The 21109-nt window shown below is 60.1% G+C and overlaps 2 protein-coding genes across 2 annotated transcripts; one reads left to right on the top strand and one right to left on the bottom strand.

The window, feature by feature from the left end:
• Positions 1 to 9331: 9331 nt before the first annotated feature.
• Positions 9332 to 11203, bottom strand: LOC135310751 (potassium channel subfamily K member 6-like). The gene is made up of 3 exons (XM_064439711.1): positions 11020 to 11203; positions 9644 to 10039; positions 9332 to 9537 (listed from the first exon to the last, which is right to left on the bottom strand). Exons 1-3 carry the CDS (start codon positions 11198 to 11200, stop codon positions 9353 to 9355), a joined length of 762 nt encoding a protein of 253 aa, XP_064295781.1. The 5' UTR covers positions 11201 to 11203; the 3' UTR covers positions 9332 to 9352.
• A 2553-nt stretch (positions 11204 to 13756) lies between these two features.
• On the top strand, positions 13757 to 19682 carry LOC135310760 (uncharacterized). The gene is made up of 14 exons (XM_064439719.1): positions 13757 to 14034; positions 14135 to 14382; positions 14469 to 14573; positions 14886 to 14964; positions 15085 to 15142; positions 15273 to 15428; positions 15518 to 15611; positions 15751 to 15824; positions 16517 to 16776; positions 17526 to 17825; positions 18662 to 18730; positions 18826 to 18954; positions 19303 to 19455; positions 19672 to 19682. Exons 1-14 carry the CDS (start codon positions 13770 to 13772, stop codon positions 19680 to 19682), a joined length of 2001 nt encoding a protein of 666 aa, XP_064295789.1. The 5' UTR covers positions 13757 to 13769.
• The last annotated feature ends 1427 nt before the right edge of the window (positions 19683 to 21109 follow it).

Here is a 21109-nt window from a genome sequence, read left to right as displayed (position 1 = left end):
CCCAACCTGTGATTGGATATATTTCTGTACCCCTAAGCTCGGCTGACCTACGAGATTTTAAAAGAACCGAGATGGGAAACCTAATTGAGGACCCACTCGGAGTGGCAGAAAGATTAGATCAATTTTTGGGACCAAACCTTTATACTTGAGATGAGATGCAATCTATCCTTGGTCAATTATTTACTACCGAGGAAAGAGATATGATCAGACGAGCAGGAATGAAACTGTGGGATGCTCAGCATGCCCAGGGACCCCAAGCAGATATTAAATGGCCACTCCAAAGACCTAATTGGGATAATCAGGATCCGGTGCATAGAACTCATATGCAGGACCTGAGAACTCTAGTAATTCAAGGGATTAGAGAAGCAGTACCCCGTGGCCAGAATATCAATAAAGCATTTAATGAAATGCAAAAGAAAAATGAGAGCCCTACTGAGTGGCTGGAACGACTGAGGAAAGCCCTTCAGCTGTACTCTGGGGTAAATCCAGACGACCCTTTAGGGCAAGCGCTCCTCAAAACTCCGTTTGTGGCAAAATCATGGGAAGATATCAGAAAGAAGATTGAAAAGTTAGAAGACTGGCAGAATAGAGGGTTGGATGAATTATTGAGGGAAGCTCAGAAAGTCTACGTAAGGCGGGAAGAAGAGAGCAGCAAGCGACAAGTAAAAATGATGGTAGCAGCAGTCAGAGAGGATCGCAAAGGGCAGACTGGTGAACACAGATCTGCTGGAGCGAAACAAGGGAACGTGGTAGTAAAGAAGGAACAGAGATGTTGTTTTTACTGTGGAAAGAAGGGACATATAAAGAAGAATTGCAGAGAAAGGATCAGGGATGAGGAAATATTAAAAACGGAATAGGAGAGTCGGGGGCTCTATATCTTAGGGGACCGGAGTCATCATGAGCCCTTGATAAAATTAAAAATAGGTCCCCATAAACAAGAGTTCACCTTTTTAGTAGACACTGGGGCTGAGAAATCGACTATTAGGCAAATACCTGAGGGATGTAAAGTTTCCCCTGAAAAAGTACAAGTAATTGGGGCAAAAGGAGAACCCTTTAAAGTAAGCAAAATCAAAAATGTAGTGTTCGAAACTGAAAATAAATTTGGAATGGGTGAACTCTTGCTCGTCCCTGAAGCAGAATTTAATCTGTTAGGACGGGATTTAATTGTTGAATTGCAATTAGAAATTAAAGTAAAAAATCAAGAGCTAACGGTGTCTGCTTATCCTTTGACCGTGGATGATCAAAAACAAATTAACCCCGATGCCTGGTACTCTCCGGACACAATAAGTAAACTGGAAATCCCACCGATTAAAATTCAAATTTCCGAACCCCACATACCTGTGAGGGTAAGGCAATATCCCATATCCCTAGAAGGACGGAGAGGATTAAAGCCAGAAATTGATCGATTGTTAGCACAAGGAATCTTAGAGCCTTGTATGTCACCCTTTAACACTCCCATTTTGCCTGTGAGAAAGCCAAATGGGAAATATCGGCTCGTACATGATTTAAGGGAAATAAACAAAAGAACTATCACCCGGTTCCCTGTAGTAGCAAATCCATACACACTGCTAAGCAAGCTAGGACCCCATAACTCCTGGTATAGTGTGATTGATTTAAAGGATGCCTTTTGGGCCTGTCCACTGGCAGAAGAATGCCGTGATTATTTTGCCTTTGAATGGGAAGACATAGAGACAGGCCGTAGACAGCAATTAAGATGGACGGTGCTCCCCCAAGGGTTCACTGAGTCCCCTAATCTGTTTGGACAGGCCCTGGAAGAGCTCTTAAAAGAATACCGGGTACAAACGGGAAATGTGCTGTTACAGTATGTAGATGATCTGCTCATAGCAGGGAATAATAAGAAGGATGTAAGAAAAGAAACCATTCGACTTCTAAACTTTCTTGCACAACAGGGACTACGGGTATCACAAGAAAAGTTACAATTTGTGGAGGAAAAAGTGAAATATTTGGGGCATTATTTGTTTAACGGCAAGAAGATATTGGATCCGGAGCGCATTAAGGGAATTCTAGAATTACCTATGCCTGTCACTAAGAGGCAAATTCGGCAAGCATTAGGGCTATTTGGGTATTGTAGGCAGTGGATAGAGAATTACAGCTTTAAAGTTAAATTTTTGTATGAACAACTGTCTAAAGACAAAATACCCAAGTGGACCCCTCAGGATCAAGAGCAGTTTGCCAGCCTCAAAAGGGAGTTAAGTCAAGCACCGGTTTTAAGCCTCCCAGATCTAAAGCGGCCATTCCATTTATTCGTTAACATACATGAAGGAACAGCATTCGGAGTATTAACTCAGGAATGGGCTGGACAAAAGAAACCGGTGGCATACTTATCAAAGCTGTTAGATCCTGTGAGCAGGGGTTGGCCAAGTTGTTTACAAATCATTGTTGCTGCTGCCTTATTACTTGAAGAAACGAATCGTATTACCTTCAATGGAGAAGTTGTCCTATATGCGCCTCATAACATAAGGGGGGTGCTTCAACAAAAAGCAGAAAAATGGCTTACAGATAGCCGACTGCTAAAGTATGAGGGAATACTCATAGAATCTCCAAAACTGTCCCTAAGGACTGTCGGAGCGGTTAACCCTGCAGAATTTCTATACCCAGGGGAAAGTACTGAGTTAATACACGATTGTCTCCAAACGATTGAACAACAAACACGAATTTGACCAGATCTAGAAGAAGAGGAATTACAACATGGAGAAATAATTTTTATAGATGGGTCATCTCAAATAGTGGAAGGTAAACGATTGTCAGGGGATGCCATCGTTAAGTTGGAGAAAGGAGAATTTAAGACAATAGAATCGGGCCCCCTGAGTGCCAGCTGGTCGGCTCAAGCCTGTGAGCTGTACGCATTGTGGAAAGCCTTAGTGTCACTGAAGGGAAAGGATGGAACTATATATACAGACTCACGCTATGCGTTCGGAGTAGTACATACCTTTGGGAAAATATGGGAGGAAAGAGGATTTGTTAACTCACAGGGAAAAGAACTGATACACCCAGAATTAATTCGGCGAGTTCTGGGGGCATTGAAAATGCCAAATAAAATAGCAGTTGTACATATAAAGGGACACCAGCGAGGCACGAGTTATCAAGTTAGAGGAAATAATGCAGCCGATACAGAAGCAAAACAAGTAGCAGGCAATTATAGTACGATTTTGACTATGCAACAAGTACCTGTTAGTAATAATTTGAGTTTTGAGTCTGCAGAAAAGGAAAAACTAGAACAAATGGGAGCTAAGGAACAAGATGGTAAGTACATATTGCCAGATGGGAGAGAAGTCTTGCCGAAGGGCATAGCACTCGAAATCTTTTCAAAAATACACAGTAAAACACACTGGGGAACCCAGGCGTTAGTTGATCATTTCAATCAACAGTTTGCCTGTATAAGCGTATATAACATAGCAAAGGCAGTCACGGCAGCCTGCGAGACCTGTCAAAAGGTTAATCGAAACAACACGAGACAAAAACCTCTTGGAGGACGCTCCCCAGCATACAGACCTTTCTCACACATACAAGTGGATTTTACTGAACTGCCCAGGGTAGGGCGTTACAAATATTTATTAGTAATGGTGGATCATTTAACACATTATGTTGAGGCTTTTCCTACCTCTAAGGCAACTGCTAACCAAGTTACTAAGGTATTACTTGAACATATTATACCTCGATATGTAATCGACTCGGACAGAGGAACACACTTTGTGTCAAAAATTGTTAGAGATCTAACAGGAAGTTTGGGTATTAAGTGGGAATACCATACACCATGGCATCCACAAAGCTCGGGAAAAGTTGAAAGGATGAACGGAGAAATCAAAACTATTTTGACTAAATTAATGATAGAAACCAAATTATCATGGGTTAAGTGCCTACCCATGGCACTATTAATTCTCAGAACCAGGCCCCGAGCAGATGTAGGGATATCAGCATTTGAACTGGTGTATGGAATGCCCTATAGAGTCGAAAGTCCACAAACAAATGTTTTAATTCGAGATCATGTGATTAATGAATATGTTTCACAATTAGCAGAACATCATAACAAGCTTTGGGAACATGGACTGATTGTGCAACGACCCCCGTTGGACTTAAAAATTCACAATTTTAAACCTGGGGACTGGATATTGGTTAAAACGTGGAAAGAAGAAACCCTAAAACCCAATTGGGAGGGACCTTATCTTGTTTTGCTTACAACAGAAACAGCTGTCCGGACTGCTGAGCGTGGATGGACTCATGCCAGTCGCATTAAAGGCCCAGTGACGAGACCCCACTGGAAAGTAATCAGTACTCCAGGTGACACCAAGATAACTCTGAAAAGATAACGTAATGATAAGAACTTTAGTTGATTATTTTGCCGCATTACCTTTTGGTATAAAGTGTATATTGCTGTTTATATTTGCTATAATTATCTTTTTTTAATCTATTATATATGGAAGCGTACAAAGTGTGTTGAAGGAAATTGCTAAACTTATGTAGTAACACAATATTGAATATAGAGGAAAAGCTAATAAGCACTCTAGATATACGAATCAGATGCAATCATTTGAACTGCGATTGTTATCCATTTGCTTGTTGCAAGTGTAAGGTATGCCAGGATAAATGGTGGACACGCTGTGAATATGGATACCCTCCGATAAGAGTTTGCACACAGTGTTGGAAAATCCAAAGAACTCTCACTGAGTGGAAATTAAAAACAATTAGAGTTGGAACAAGAAATTATTCGAGGATCCCATGAATGGTGGAAAGTTTTGCCAAAGGAATAAACCCTCAGTATTATTGTTACCATTCCAACGAACCAGTCCCCTTTGTAGTTGAAATTTTGGCTACAAAGTGCAGAAGGGAAGGACTAACTGTGTCTTGCTTTGTCCCATTAGTCAAAGCTGCAAAGTGGGAGGCCTATATAAACAGGCAGAAAACCCGAAACAGCTGTTCTCCTGAAGATTTCCCTTGCTGCCGAGAAGATGGTACACCCCGTGGCTCGAAGCAACCGAGTCGACGGGCGAGGCAGAGGAGGAACAAACTGTGGAGAAAAGAGCCAGAACAATGGGACGCGACAGCAGCTATGGTCGAACTTCCCCAAGACTGGTAAAAGTGTACTTAAATTGGAAAAATTGACAGACACCCTTTTTCCTGGTATATCGTTAGTTTTATTATTGATAATAGCCCAAGCAAATGGAAAAGGAAACCCTCATGAACCCATGAACTGGACAATAACAAACATACAATATCCAAATAAGCCAATCCAAGCACAAATTATGGAGGGGGGAACAGTTAGTTTCAATATAAGTTTGCGTTACTTAATCGATGGAGAAACGGATAAGAATTGCAAGCCAATTTATATATGCCCAGCATCGAACCCTGGTAAATCATACTGTAATCCTCCAGACCATTATTATTGTGCATACTGGGGATGCGAAACATGGGCCTCTGAATGGTCTGCATCTGGAGATCAAAATCTAGAAATTAAATGGTCACCACAAATATGTCAAAGGAGAAATTGGAGCTACGCAGATAGTTACTATAATGGTGCATGTAATCATAAAGATATTGGATGTACAGGCATTAATATAACCATAAAAGATCCTAGTCAGGACTTCTGGCTTGTAGGAAAATTTTGGGGAATTAGATATTACGAACAAGGTGTAGATAGAGGGGGTATTTTTCAAATTATGAAGAAACCGATGCCCCACGATCCTTTGCCAATAGGACCAAATTTGGTCCTGAATCCGCCCACTTCCTCTGAAGAAAAGATGGCCCCCGTAATCGTCAGAATCCCTTCCTCAGGCTCTCCTTTGAAAACAACTAATGACGCTGTGACTGAATTCTCTTTATCCAGAGATCTAGAGTTGTCAGAATCCAGGGACCCCTTATGGGATCTAATGCAAGCCTCTTATCGTGCCCTTAATGAAAGCAAACCAAATTTAACTGAAGAATGCTGGTTATGTTATAATATTAGACCACCATATTTAGAGGCAGTTGGAAAACCAGGTATGATTCAATGGTCTAATGGTTCAAACCCACGAGAATGTCCATGGGATGACCAGAGGAATCATACGCAAGGAATTACTATTCAATTAGTAACAGGTCAGGGGAGATGTATAGGCACAGTGCCCGAAAAGTATCAGCCTTTGTGCAGCCGAACAGTCACTAACACCAATATAAAGAAACACAAAGATAAAAAGGACAAATGGGCTATCCCGACACCAGGAGCTAAATGGGTTTGTTCAGACATCGGAATAACGCCTTGCCTATCCTTAAACGTGTTTAATGAATCTCAGTTTTGCATACAGGTGATTATTGTTCCTCGCCTAATCTATCACACCTCTGAGGAGGTGCTGCGCCACTTTGAAGGAAACCTGAATAGACAAAAACGAGAGCCAATTACGGCGATAACCCTAGCTACACTGCTGATAGCGGGTGGAGTTGGAGCAGGTACAGGCATAGCCTCCCTGGTGAAAGGTCAGGAGTTACAAAGTTTGCAGGTGGCTGTAGATGAGGATTTAATAAAAATAGAGCAATCTATTCAAAATTTAGCCACTTCAGTAAAATCTTTATCAGAAGTGGTGCTGCAAAATAGGAGAGGATTAGACCTATTGTTCTTAAAGGAAGGAGGGTTATGCATAGCTCTCAATGAAGAATGTTGTTCGTTTGCTGACCATACGGGAGTAGTCCAAGACACCATGTCTGAACTCCGGAAAAGGTTAGATCAACGTAAAAAAGATCGTGAAGCAAGCAAGTCATGGTATGAAAGCTGGTTTAATGCTTCACCTTGGCTAACCACTTTGTTGTCTGCTTTAGCAGGACCGCTTATTATGTTGATTCTGGGACTTATATTTGGACCTTGTATATTACGCTGTATTTTACATTTTATTAAAGAACGGTTTGACCCAGCTAAATTGCTTATTTTGACTATGAAGTCTGAGGCAAAATATAAGAGTGTATCTATTAATGAAGATGACGATTGTTGTGAATGCGTTATGCCACATAAGAACTATGATTGTAATTGTGAGATATTACCTTGTGAGTGTTATGATAAATGTCGGGATTGTGGAAGAAGATTTGCCTGCAGTGCCGAAAATGAAAGTAGTGTCTAATAAACAATAATAGGATAAAAAGAAAAAGGGGGGATTGTGAGAAACTGAACTAAGGTATTGTTTATTAAGACTTATGTTAAGCTCAATGTAAAGCATGCGAAGAATACCTCCCAGGCGTGCTTATGCAAGATAACCATCAGATGTCCAAACTTACCGACAGACATAGGACAAGCAACCCCATTTCACCAGGAAGCAGGAAACGACCCCCTAACAACAACTGAAGCATGCGAAGAGCACCTCCACTATCTCATTGAACATGGAAGTAAAGATGTATAAAGAGAGACTGTTTGAACTGCTCAGTGCGGCAGTTGGCGGAGCGCAGACTCCCCTGCCGTCCAGCGCTGTATTTGCTCATATTCTACTTGCTACAATTAATAAAATTCTAATTGGATTCTGATCCATTGTGGTCTCAATTTATGACACCCAGCACCCTGATACCCTGCACCCGGAACCCCCTGCACCCTGATACCCCGCACCTGCACCCATACCCCCCCCCCAGCACCCTGACCCCTTCCCCTGCCCCCAGACCCCCTACCCTGCCCCCAGACCCCCTCCCCAGACCCCCTCCCCAGCACCTCGACCCCCTACCCTGCCCCCAGACCCCCTCCCCAGCCCCCCTCCTCTGCCCCCAGACCCCCTCCCCAGCCCCAAACCCCCTTCCCCAGCCCTCCCCCTCCCCATACCCCCCCCCACCCCACACCCATAACACCCCCCCACGACCCCCCCCCAGACATCGACGAGTGCTCGCAGGCCCCCCTGTGCCTGCCCGGCCGCTGCCTGAACACCCCCGGCTCCTTCCGCTGCCTGTGCCCCCCCGGGCACGCGCCGGCGCTGCCCCCCCCCCGCTGCCTGCCCGCGCCCCCCCGCGCCTGAGGACCCCCGCCTCTATTTATTGTCTCTGTATATATATATATATATATATATAGGATCCGGGGGGGGGGAGGGGGCGGGGGGGCATCCTGCCCCCCTCCCGGACCACTGCGGGGGCACCCATGGGTGCTCAGTGGCACCCAGCTGTGTGTCGCGCCCCCCCCCCCGCCCCGCCACCCCACTGGGGTGCCGTGGTAATGCATCCCCCCCACCCCCGGGGGGGCGGCGTGGTTTGGGGACACACCCCCCCCCCCCCACCTACTTTTACAGAATAAAGGTTTTCTATAAAATCAGGGTGCCTGGGCGGGGGGTGTCTTTAGCCCCTCCCCTCCATTTTTGGGGGTATTTGGGTGCCCCCAGGACCGCCCCCCCCCCCCAAAGGGTGTTGGACCCAGTGGGGTTGTCTCATGCGGCACTGGTGTCCCCCGTCGGGACTAGGACCCCCCCTCCTTGGGATTAGGACCCCCCCCTTAGGATTTAGACCCCCTCCAATGGGACTGGGACCCCGCCCCAGCCCTGGGACCCCCCCCCATGGGCTTGGGACCCCCCTCAACACTGGGACCCCCCCATGGGATTAGGGACCCCCCTGATGGGTTTACGACCCCCCCTGGCACTGGGGACCCCCCCTTTAAGATGGGGACCCCCCCCATGGGCTTCGGACCCCCCCATGGGATTGGGACCCCCCTTGGCACTAGGATGCCCCCCATGGCCTTGAGACCCCCCCCATGGGTTTAGGGACACCCCCCCCAGCACTGAGACACCCCATCATAGAATTGGGCCCCCCACCTCAGTCTGGCCCCCCCCAAATACCACCCCACGCCCCTCCCACCCCCCCAAAAATGGGTGGTCGCCATCGGAAACCGGACCCCTGGGTCCTTCCCTCCCCCCCCCCCCAAAGAAAAGCCAACCATTGGGTGACGCCAACGTGCTTTGGGCGCCCTTTTAATGCCCCCCCAGCCCCACCCCATGGTGCCCCCCGGTGCCCCCCAGTGTCGCGTGGGGCCTCGTGGGGCCTCGCGGTGCCCCCCAGTGCCCCCCCAGTGCCCCCCAGTGTCTCGTGGGGCCTCGCGGTGCCCCCCAGTGCCCCCCAGTGCCCCCCCAGTGTCCCCCAGTGTCTCGTGGGGCCTCGCGGTGTCCCCCAGTGTCCCCCTGTGCCCCCCAGTGTCTCGTGGGGCCTTGCGGTGCCCCCCAGTGTCCCCCCAGTGCCCCCCAGTGTCTTGCAGGCCTTCGTGGGGCCTCATGGCGTCCCCCAGTGACCCCCAGTGTCTTGCGAGCCCTCGTTGGGCCTCACGGTGTCCCCCAGTGCCCCCCAGTGTCCCCCAGTGCCTCGCGGTGCCCCCCCCCACCCCATCAGTGGGGGGGGCGGGGGGGTACCTTCGGTCCTACCCGTTGACCGCCCCCCGGCCCCGAACCGCTTTCAGCCCGTCCCTCGCCCCCTCCAACAACGCGGCGCCTTCTCCGGCGCCGGCAGCCGGCGGCGACACGCCGGCGACGCCGTGGAGCTCGGCCAACCGCCGGAAGGCTTGAGCCAACAGCAAGACGCCCACCAAGCCCAAGAGCAGGTACGCTGGCGGCGGGGTGGGGGCGGCGGGTGGCAAGGGGTCAGCCTCGACGCCCCGTCGGAAGGGTTTGTGGGGGTGGGGGTGACGGGGGCGCCCCAAAACTCCGCTCACCGGCTACGGCGATTTGGTAGAGTTGCCTCAACGGGTGACCCGGTCGCTCGGCCGGGACGAGGTCCCCCAAGCCGATGGTGCAAAGGGAGATGACGCAAAAGTAGACGGCGTCCAAGTAGGTCCAGTCGCCTTCGGCGAGGTAGAAGCCGGCGGCGGGGAGAAGCACCAGCCCCCCCAAAACCAGCCCCGCCGTCGCCAGGCAGTGGGCGCGGGCGGCCCCCCGCCGGCTGTAACCCCAACGCGCCTGGAGGTACAACCGGGGGCGGTCGACCAAAGGACCCGTCAAGCGTCCCACCGCCGCCGTCAACGTCAGCATGGTGGCGGGGACGCCCACCGCGGCGTAGGCGGCGCAGAAGGCTCTGCCCCCCGCCGAGAGGGGGGCCACCGAGCCGTACCCTGGGGGGCGGGGGGTGGGGGGGGGTGGTTTGAAGTGGGGTGACACCTTTCAACCTGCTGGACCCCAATGCCCAGGCTAGGCTTGGGGGTTGGGGGCGTTCTGGGGTGAATGGGGGGGGATGGGGTGTAAGGGGAGGGATGGGGTGCGGGGGGGGTGCTGGGGATTTGGGGGGTTCTGGGGTGAAGGGGGATTGTGGGGGTCCTGGGGATCAGGGGGTCCTGGGGGTCCTGGGGTGCGGAGGGGGGGTCCTGGGGGTTTGGGGGTTCTGGGGATCAGGGGCTGCACGGGGTTCCTGGGGTGCAGAGGGGGGTCGTGGGGATTTGGGGGTTGTGGGGTGAAGGGGGACTCGTAGGGGTCATAGGGATTTTGGGGGTCCTGGGGATCAGGGGGTGCATGTGGGTCCTGGGGTGCGGGGGGGGTCCTGGGGATTTGGGGGGTCCTGCGGTGAAGGGGGACTCGTGGGGGTTGTGGGGATTTTGGGGTTCTGGGGATCAGGGGGTCCATGTGGGTCCTGGGGTGCAGAGGGGGGGTCCTGGGGATTTGGGGGGTCCTGGGGGTCCTGGGGATTTGGGGGGTTCTGGGGATGAGGGGGTCTATGGGGGTCCTGGGGTGCAGAGGGGGGTCGTGGGGATTTGGGGGTCCTGGGGTGAAGGGGGACTCGTAGGGGTCATAGGGATTTTGGGGGTCCTGGGGATCAGGGGGTCCTGGGGGTCCTGGGGTGCGGGGGGGTCCTGGGGATTTGGGGGGTCCTGGGGATCAGGGGTTGCATGTGGGTCCTGGGGTACATGGGGTGCAGGGGGGTGGTTTGGGGTGCAGGGGGCAGTCCTGGGGTGTAGGGGGGGTTTGGGGTGTGGGGTGGGGTTCTGGGGATCAGGAGGTGCACGGGGGTCCTGGGGTGCAGAGGGGAGTCCTGGGGGGGTCCCAGACCTCCGGGGGGTCCCGGGGGGGTCCCGGGGCGGGGGGGGGGCCCCGGCCTTACCCACGGTGGTGAGGAGGGTGGTGACGAAGAGGAGGGCGGTGGCGAGGTCCCACTCAGAGGCGTTGGGGGTCCCGGGGTTTCGGGGGGTCCCGGGGCTCCCCTCCAGCGCCCGCAGCCCCAGCGCGCCCAGGAGCAGCAGCCCCGCGTAGGCGACGGCCACCAGCACCGCACCGCGCCCCATGGCCCCCCCGCGCCCCACACCGCGGCCTCTGGGCGCCCCCCGCGCCCCTCACCGCAGCCTCAGCCCCCCCCCGCGCCCCTCAGCCCCCCCCCCGCGCCCCTCACCGCGGCCTCAGCACCCCCCAGCGCGCCCCTCAGCGCCCCCCCGCGCCCCTCAGCGCCCCCCCCCGCGCCCCTCACCGCAGCCTCAGCCCCCCCCGCGCCCCTCAGCCCCCCCCGCGCCCCTCACCGCAGCCTCTGGGCGCAGCGGGACCCGCCCCGGGGGGGCGGCACCGGGAGGGGGGGTGGGCAGGGCGGCGCCCCCGCCCCCGCCGGGAAATGGGGGGCAACTGGGGTGACCAGTAACGGGGGGGTAACTGGGGAGACCAGTAACGGGGGTTAACTGGGGTGACCAGTAACGGGGGGTAACTGGGGAGACCAGTAACGGGGGGGTGCAACTGGGGTGACCAGTAACGGGGGGTAACTGGGGAAACCAGTAACGGGGGGGTAACTGGGGAGACCAGTAACAGGGGTAACTGGGGTGACCAGTAATGGGGGGTAACTGGGGAGACCAGTAACGGGGGGGTAACTGGGGTGACCAGTAACGGGGGGTAACTGGGGAGACCAGTAACGGGGGGGTAACTGGGGTGACCAGTAACGGGGGGTAACTGGGGAGACCAGTAACGGGGGGGTGCAACTGGGGTGACCAGTAACGGGGGGGTAACTGGGGTGACCAGTAACGGGGGGTAACTGGGGTGACCAGTAACGGGGGCAACTGGGGTGACCAGTAACGGGGGGGCAACTGGGGAGTCCAGTAACGGGGGGGTGCAACTGGGGTGACCAGTAACGGGGGCAACTGGGGTGACCAGTAACGGGTGGTAACTGGGGAGACCAGTAACGGGGGCAACTGGGGTGACCAGTAACGGGTGGTAACTGGGGAGACCAGTAACGGGGGGGTGCAACTGGGGTGACCAGTAACGGGGGGTAACTGGGGTGACCAGTAACGGGGGCAACTGGGGTGACCAGTAACGGGGGGGTGCAACTGGGGAGTCCAGTAACGGGGGGGTGCAACTGGGGTGACCAGTAACAGGGGGCAACTGGGGAGACCAGTAACGGGGGGTGCAACTGGGGTGACCAGTAACGGGGAGCAACTGGGGTGACCAGTAACGGGGGTAACTGGGAACTTGGGGAGCAACTGGGGTGGCTGGTACTGGGGGACAACTGGGAAATTGGGGTCCTAGTGGGGTGCCCAGTACCGGGGTGCAACTGGGGTGGCTGGTCAGCAGGTCCCAGGCCAAGGCGGGCCCCCCCCCAGGGACGGACGGACAGATGGGGTGTCTGTTTGTCCGTCCCCCCCCGTATCAGTCACGGGACCGTCACGCGCTCCCACGGGACCCGCGGGTTCCTGCCGTGGCCACCCTGGTGACGTCTGCGGGGGGGGGGGGGGCACGGGGGTGACACCCACGGGGGGGCACAGATGGGGGGACACACGAGGGTGACACCCACGGGGGGTCCCGCCGGGGGGGCGATGGGGATGTGGCAGACCCCGCCTGGCCCCCCTGGGGCTCCGTGGGGTGCAGGGACGGGGACGATGACACAGGGGGACACCAGGGACCCCCCCCAGGGCCTGCCCTGGGACACCGTGGCTGTGGGGACACCGTGGGGTCCTCGTGGTCATGGGGACACCATGGCCAGGCCCGTGGCCGTGTCACCCTGGCCATGGGGACACCCATGGGGACACCCTGGGGATGCCCCAGTCACCACAGACACCCCCATGGCCCTGGGGACACCCTGGGGACACCATGGCCACCACGACCAGCCCCATGGCCCTGGGGACATCCCTGGGGACACCCCGGGGACATCCCTGGGTTCACCCCTGGGGACACCCTGGGGACACCATGGCCACCACAGCCAGCCCCATGGCTGTGACACCATGGCCCTGGGGACACCCTGGGGACACCATGGCCACCACAGCCAGCCCCATGGCTGTGACACCACGGCCCTGGGGACACCCTGGGGACACCATGGCCACCGTGACCAGCCCATGGCTGTGACACCATGGCCCTGGGGACACCCTGGGGACACCATGGCCACCACAGCCAGCCCCATGGCTGTGACACCATGGCCCTGGGGACACCCTGGGGACATCATGGCCACCATGACCAGCCCATGGCTGTGACACCATGGCCCTGGGGACACCCTGGGGACACCATGGCCACCATGACCAGCCCATGGCTGTGACACCATGGCCCTGGGGACACCCTGGGGACACCATGGCCACCACAGCCAGCCCCATGGCTGTGACACCATGGCCCTGGGGACACCCTGGGGACACCATGGCCACCACAGCCAGCCCCATGGCTGTGACACCATGGCCCTGGGGACACCCTGGGGACACCATGGCCACCACAGCCAGCCCATGGCTGTGACACCGTGGCCCTGGGGACACCCTGGGGACACCATGGCCACCACAGCCAGCCCCATGGCTGTGACACCATGGCCCTGGGGACACCCTGGGGACACCATGGCCACCACAGCCAGCCCCATGGCTGTGACACCGCGGCTCTGGGGACACCGCGGTCCCCGTGGCCATGACACCAGGCCCCGCCCGGGCCTCCTCCGTCGCCATGGCAACACCAGGCCGGGCAGGCGACGCCATCTTAAGACCGGGCACAGCGGCCTCGTCTCCTCCCCCTTTCCAGCCCCCTCGCTTCCGGTCACCTGCCAATCATTCGGGCGGCGCGCCAGCGACTTCCGGCGAGGTGGCCAATCGTGGCGGCGGCTGCGGGGAGCCACGTGACGCGGAAGCGGAAGTAGGAGACGTGGAGATGGAGCCGGACGGGGCGACACGGCACCGTGCGCGCGGCGCGGCGCGTAGCGATCGGTGCCGGCCCCGGTCCCGCCGCCGCTCCCCCCCACCCGCCCTCACCCCTCCTCTCCCCTCCTCTCCCCGCAGCCCCCAAACGCCGGTTACCGGCCACGGCGCCTCGTATGGCGGATCCACACCCTCTCTTCGGTGATACCAGCGCGGCGGGGGGCGGCGGGGCCCAACCGGGCCGGGGTTACGGGGCTCCCCCGGCCGCCGCCGCCGCCTCCTCCCCGTACCCACCGGCCGCGGCCTTCCTGGGCGAGCCGGTGTCCAGCCTGGCCATGGCCTACGGGAGCAGCTTGGCCAGCCAGGGCCGCGACATCATGGACCGTAACGTGAGTGGGGGGGGACGCGACACGGGGGGGCTCCGTGGCCGGTTACCGGGACCCCTCACGGCCCTTTAACTCTCCGCCGCCTGTAGCTCGACCGGTTCATCCCCGTGGGGCGGCTGAAGTATTATTTCGCCGTGGACACCGCGTACGTGGGGAGGAAACTGGGGCTTCTCATCTTTCCCTTCGCGCATCAGGTGAGGGGGGGGCCCCGGTATCGGGGGCGGGGGGGGCGTCCGGTGTCGGGGGTCTTCTATGGGGTTGGAGGGTGGGGGTCTGGGGGGCCGGTTTTGGGGATTTGGGGGTCGGGGGGGCCGGTATTGGGGGTTTGGGGTGTGCTATGGGAGCCTGGGGGGCTCCTACTGGAGTAGGGGGGCTGGTATTGCGGGTCGGGGGGGCAGTATTGGGACGTGGGGGGCCGGTATGGGGGTTTTGGGGTGCAGTACTGGGGGGGCTGGGGCTCTGGTGTTGGGCGTGGGGGGTCCCTAACAGTGTGTCTCCCCCCCCAGGACTGGCAGGTGCGGTACCAGCAGGACACCCCCGTCGCCCCCCGCTTCGACGTCAACGCCCCCGATCTCTACATCCCAAGTACGTCCCGCCCCCCCAGCCCCCCATTTCCCTCCCGGGGGACCCCCATTTCCCCCCCCAGCCCCCCATTTCCCCCCCGGGGGACCCCCCCCAATGACATCCCCGTGTCCCCCCCCGCAGCGATGGCCTTCATCACCTACATCCTCGTCGCCTGCTTGGTGCTGGGCACCCAAAACAGGTCAGGCCCTTCTCCCCGCCCTGGGGCAGCCGGGGGGGGGGCGGGTCCCTACCCTAAAAACGAAGGGTGGGGGGTGCAGGCAAGGCTGTGGGGCACCCCCCACCCAATTTGGGGCGCGGCCCCCCCCCAGGTTCTCCCCCGACAGCCTGGGCTTGCAGGCGAGCTCGGCGCTGGCCTGGCTCATCGTGGAGGTTCTGGCCATCCTCCTCAGCCTCTACCTCCTCGCCGTCAACACCGACCTCACCACCATCGACCTCATCGCCTTCGGCGGCTACAAATATGTGGGGTGAGAGGGTTGGTTTTTTTAGGGGGGGTGGGTTAGAAAAAGGGGGGGGGGTTGCACCCCAATAATCCCCCCCCCCTTGTTCCCGGCAGGATGAATCTGGGCCTCATCGCCGGGCTCGTTTTCGGCCGCAGCGCTTACTACGTGGTGCTGAGCTGGTGCTGCCTCAGCATTTTCGTGTTTATGGTAAAAACTAGAGTGAAAAAGGGGGGAATAAAAGGGCGGGGGGGGCTGTGTGGTTTTGGGGGGGGGGGGCACGCCCCCACTTGGGGTGGGGGTGGGACAGCGGGGAGCCCCTCCCCAGTGTCACAGCGGCTGTGTTTAGGGGTGCAGAGTCCATTGGGGCGCTGGTCCCCGAGAGGCCACCGTCGGTCCCCGAGAGGCCCCCCCGCCCCTGAGGTCATTGTGGCGCCACGACCCACGCAGGGGCTGCTGGCCCCCCTCCCCACCGTGCCCCCCCACGAGGGGCCAGGCCCAGGTATGGGGGGTTTTGGGGCAGGGGGTTGGGGGGGGGTGGGTGTCTCAGCGGGTGGGGGCGGGGCGGGGTGTGCACACGCGTGTGGTCGCACGGAAGGCTGAGTGCGTGTGGGGGTGCAAGCACGCGCCGCGGCGTGTCGGCATGCCATGATGCACGCGTGCGGTTGCACGCCTGCACGCGACGGTGCACGCGCGCGGTTGCACGCCTGCGCTGTGCGCAGAGGGGCCGGGGGGCACAAAGGGGCTGGAGGTTGCAGGGGGGCGCGGGTGGGCAGGGGGCCGAGGGTCTCAAGGGAGCCGGGGGGCACAAAGGGGCCGGGGGGTGCAGGGGTCGAGGGTCGTAGAGGGGCTGGGGGGTGCAAAGGCGCCGGGGGGCGTGGAGGGGCCGGGGGGTGCAAAGGCGCCGGGGGCACAGGGGAGACGGGGGGCGCAGAGGGGCCGGGGGGGCAGGGGGCCGAGGGTCTCAAGGGAGCCAGGGGGCGCAGGGGGGTCCTTGGGGCGCGGGGCGTCCATGGGGCGTCCATGGGTCGCGGGGGGTCCGTGGGGCACGGGGTGTCCGTGGGTTGGGGGGAGGGGGGGAGGGCGCAGCCCCCCACTGCCCCATCGCACAGCAGAGCAGAGAGCCCGGAGCCCCGCGCCGGGGCGGGGTGTTGCGGGTATTTGGGGTGTTGCGGGGGGGGCGGGGGGCGTGTGTGTCACCCCCGGGGGACCCCCCCCTCCCCAACCCCCCCCCGTTTGTGCCCCACAGACGCGGACGAGTGCTCCAACGGGACGCTGTGCGGGGCTCACGCCGCCTGCCGCAACCTGCCGGGCTCCTTCCAGTGCGTCTGCGACCCCGGCTACGAGAGCGCCCGCCACGGCCACGGCTGCGTGGGTGCGGGCGGGTCCTGGGGGGCGGGGGGTGTAAAATGTGCTCATCTGATTCGTGTCAATATGGAGCAATGCTAGAGTCACACGGGGAAGTGTGACCCTCTAGCATCTGACCGGTCTGTTGGTGCTGGTGTAACCGAGGGCCGGACAATTGACTTGTTACCTGTCTGAGTGGTTGCAGTGTTGACTGGCGGTTTGGGTTGATGGTGAAGACAAAAGCGCGACCCAAAATTGATCAGATAACTGGGGGGGCTGGCGCCTGAGATGGTGCTTGGGCCGGTCGGGAGGGCGTCCTCCTCAAAAAGATACAATTCAGTTGACCTTCAGGGACTAACAGCGGAGGCACCCTGCTGCAAAGGGGGGTGACCAAAAAGACTTGCCCCCCACACCCGTAAAGAGCACGCGGGCTAATCTACATGGCAAGCGTGGCTAATTTAACTACGGCTGCCCAACGGCAAGTGGGATGCTCATCACTGACCAGTGAGCGTAAACTTAGGCGTGTTTTTACTAATTGTTATTAATTAAGTAACTGAATATAAACCCTGTAATTTTGTATGACGGGATGCGCGTTAGGCGGAAGGATCCCCCGTGCATCCAGCGCTGCTTGCTTGTCTCTACTCAATAAATTGTACACTTTGATTGAAATGCCGTTGAAGGCTAAATTAATTATAGCGGGGGGGGACCCCCAAAAACCCGCCCCCGCCCCCCAAAAAAGAGAAAAAATTAACAGAAACCCCCGATGCGTTTTTGGAGATGTGGACGAGTGCGAGACGCTGCGGGGCGTCTGCGGGGCCGAACGGTGCGAGAACGTGGAAGGCTCCTTCCTCTGCCTCTGCCCCGACACCCGCGACGAGTTCGACCCCGTGCCGGGGCGATGCGTGACCCCCCCGGCCCCCCAAAGCCCGCCGCGGGCCCCCCCCGAAGGCGCCGCCTGCTTCAGCAGGGCTTGCGGGGTGCTGGCACCCAACGTCAGCCGGGAGCGCTGCTGCTGCAGCCTGGGCTGGGCGTGGGGCACCCACTGCCCCGCGCGGCCCTGCCCGACCCCCGGCACCGGTACGGGACCCCCCCGCGCCCCCGCCCCGCACCCAGCCGGCCCCTCCGCGGGGCGGCCCCTGCGCCTCCGGGGGGTTCGGCCCTATGTATGGGTGCGCGGGGGGGGGGTCCCGGGCGTGGTTGGGGGGTGCATGGGAGAGTTTGGGGGGCACGGGCAGGGTTGGGGTGCTTGGGCAGGGTTGGGGGGCACGGGCAGGGATTGGGGTGCTCGGGCAGGGTTGGGGGTGCTTGGGCAGGGTTGGGGGGCACGGGCAGGATTGGAGGGCACGGGCAGGGTTGGGGGCTAGGGCAGGGTTGGGGGGTACGGGCAGGGTTTGGGGTGCTCGGGCAGGGTTGGGGGTCACGGGCAGGGTTTGGGGTGCTCGGGCAGGGATTGGGGGGCACGGGCAGGGATTGGGGTGCTTGGGCGGGGATTGGGGTGCTCGGGTGGGGATTGGGGTGCTCGGGCGGGGATTGGGGTGCACAGTGGGGGTCAGGGTGCCCCGAGAGGGTTTGGGGTGCACGGCGGGGGTCGGGGGCCCCCGGCAGGGTATGGGGTGCATGGGCAGGGGTCAGGGTGCCCCAGCAGGGTTTGGGGTGCCCATTAAGGGTATGGGGTGCACGGCGGGGGTCGTGGTGCCCCTTGATGGCTTGGGGTGCACGGCGGGGGTCGGGGGCCCCCGGCAGGGTATGGGGTGCATGGGCAGGGTATGGGGTGCATGGGCAGGGGTCAGGGTGCCCCGGCAGGGTTTGGGGTGCCCCTTGATGGCTTGGGGTGCACGGCGGGGGTCGGGGGCCGCCGGCAGGGTTCGGGGGGGCCCCGGCAGGACCCCCGTCGCTGACGCCCCCCACCCCAGAGGCCCACCTCGCCATCTGCCCGCACGGGCAGGGCCGCACCGCCGAGGGTCCCCAGGGCTCGCCGGCAGGTGAGTGCTGCCCGCCGCGGCCCCCCCGCGCCCGCCGGGGTCCCCCCGGGGCCCCCCGTCCCGCGGGGCCCCCCTGACGCCCCCCGTGCCCCCAGACGTGGACGAGTGCCAGCTCTTCGGGCCCCAGCTCTGCCGGGGGGGGGTTTGCCTCAACGCCGCCCCCGGCTTCAGCTGCTACTGCCCCAGCGGCTACTACTACGAGCAGGAGCACCTGCAGTGCGTGGGTGAGCCCCTGCCTGCCCCTGCCTGCCCCTGCCTGCCCCTGCCTGCCCCTGAGCCCCTGCCTGCCCCTGAGCCCCTGAGCCCCTGCCTGCCCCTGCCTGCCCCTGCCTGCCCCTGCCTGCCCCTGAGCCCCTGCCTGCCCCTGCCTGCCCCTGAGCCCCTGCCTGCCCCTGCCTGCCCCTGCCTGCCCCTGCCTGCCCCTGCCTGCCCCTGCCTGCCCCTGAGCCCCTGCCTGCCCCTGCCTGCCCCTGCCTGCCCCTGAGCCCCTGCCTGCCCCTGAGCCCCTGCCTGCCCCTGCCTGCCCCTGAGCCCCGGCCTGACTGTGCCCCCCTCCCTCCCCCCCGAAACAGATGCTGCGCAGGCGGTGTGTTGGCAGGAGGTGGGGGTCGACCTGGTGTGCGGCAGACCCCGGCTGGACAGGCAGGTCACCTACACCGAGTGCTGCTGCCTGTACGGGCAGGCCTGGGGCATGGACTGCGCCCTCTGCCCCGCCCGCCACTCAGGTGACCCCCCCCGCACCCCAGAACCCCCCCCACCCCCATACTGGTGGGTGCCGGGGTGGCATCCCCCTCCCTGCAGTGTGGGACCCCCCCCGCCCAGCAGCTCTGTGATGGGAGACCCTCCTGCAGCCCCATTGACCCCATGGGAATGGGGGGCGTGAGGATGGGGGGGACCCCTCGTAGCCCCCCCAATTATTGAGGCCCCCTGTATCCCCACAGCCCCTCAATGATGGGGGGGGCCCCTTGTAGCCCCTCAGTGATGGGGGGACCCCTTGTAGCCCCCCAATAACGGGCCCCCTTTGCATCCCTACAGCCCCACAAGGATGGGGGGGGGAAGTTTTCCCTTGTAGCCCCCCCTGGTTATTGGAGGGGGGGGGTCCCAGGTGATGGAGAACCCCCATCCCCCCCGCAGCCTGCATCGGGGGGGGGTCCCCCAAAACCACCTTCTCCTTTTACCCCCCCCCCGATGACTTCGAGTTCCTCTGCAACGTGCTGCGCCCCCCCAGCTACGGCCCCCCCCGCGCCCCCCCTTCCTACGAATACGCCCCCGACTTCGCCCCCCCTTACGGCCTCCCTTACGGCCCCGACGTTTTCGGGGGGCCCCGCGTGCCCCCCCCGGCTCTCCGTTCCGACTACGACCCTTACGGTTTCGGGGGGCTGGCGGGGGGTTACGACCCCCGGGGGGACGCTCTCTACGCCCCCCCCCGCTATGAAGGCGAGGATTTCGAGGACCCCCGGCGCCCCCTCGCCCACCGACCCCGGGGACCCCGCTACGAGCCCCCCGACCCCCCCCCCGGCTCCCCCTGGTCCTACCAACCCCACGGGACGGGGGGGTTCAGCGAGGAGGAGGAGGAGGAGGAGGAGGAGGAGGAGGAGGAGGAGGATGCCGGTGAGTTTTCGGGGCGCGGGGGGGGGGTGAAGGGGGCGACCCCCCGCCCTGACGCCCCCTCCCCGCCGCAGGGGGGGCGGAGGAGTGCGGGGTGCTCAGCGGGTGCCACCACGGGCGCTGCGTGCGGGTGCCCGACGGCTTCACCTGCGACTGCGACGCGGGGTATCGGCTGGACCCCGCCCGGCTGGACTGCGTCGGTGAGACCCCCCGCCCCCGGACCCCCGCCCCCGGACCCCCCCCCAGCACCCTGACACCCCACCCCGCACCCGGACCCCCCCTCACCACCCTGATACCCCGCACCTGCACCCGTACCCCCCCCCCCCAGCACCCTGACCCCTTCCCCTGCCCCCAGACCCCCTCCCTTGCCCCCAGCCCCCCTCCCCAGCACCTCGACCCCCTCCCCTGCCCCCAGCCCCCCTCCCCAGCCCCCCTCCTCTGCCCCCAGTCCCCCTCCCCAGCCCCAAACCCCCTTCCCCAGCCCTCCCCCTCCCCATACCCCCCCACCCCACACCCATAACACCCCCCCACGACCCCCCCCCAGACATCGACGAGTGCTCGCAGGCCCCCCTGTGCCTGCCCGGCCGCTGCCTGAACACCCCCGGCTCCTTCCGCTGCCTCTGCCCCCCCGGGCACGCGCCGGCGCTGCCCCCCCCCGCTGCCTGCCCGCGCCCCCCCGCGCCTGAGGGCCCCCGCCTCTATTTATTGTCTCTGTATATATATATATATATATATATATATATATATATATATATATATATATGATCCGGG

The sequence above is a fragment of the Phalacrocorax carbo genome (genome assembly GCF_963921805.1).
Source record: "Phalacrocorax carbo chromosome 31 unlocalized genomic scaffold, bPhaCar2.1 SUPER_31_unloc_1, whole genome shotgun sequence".
NCBI lineage: Eukaryota > Metazoa > Chordata > Aves > Suliformes > Phalacrocoracidae > Phalacrocorax > Phalacrocorax carbo.
This window is presented reverse-complemented; position numbering and strand designations above follow the sequence as displayed.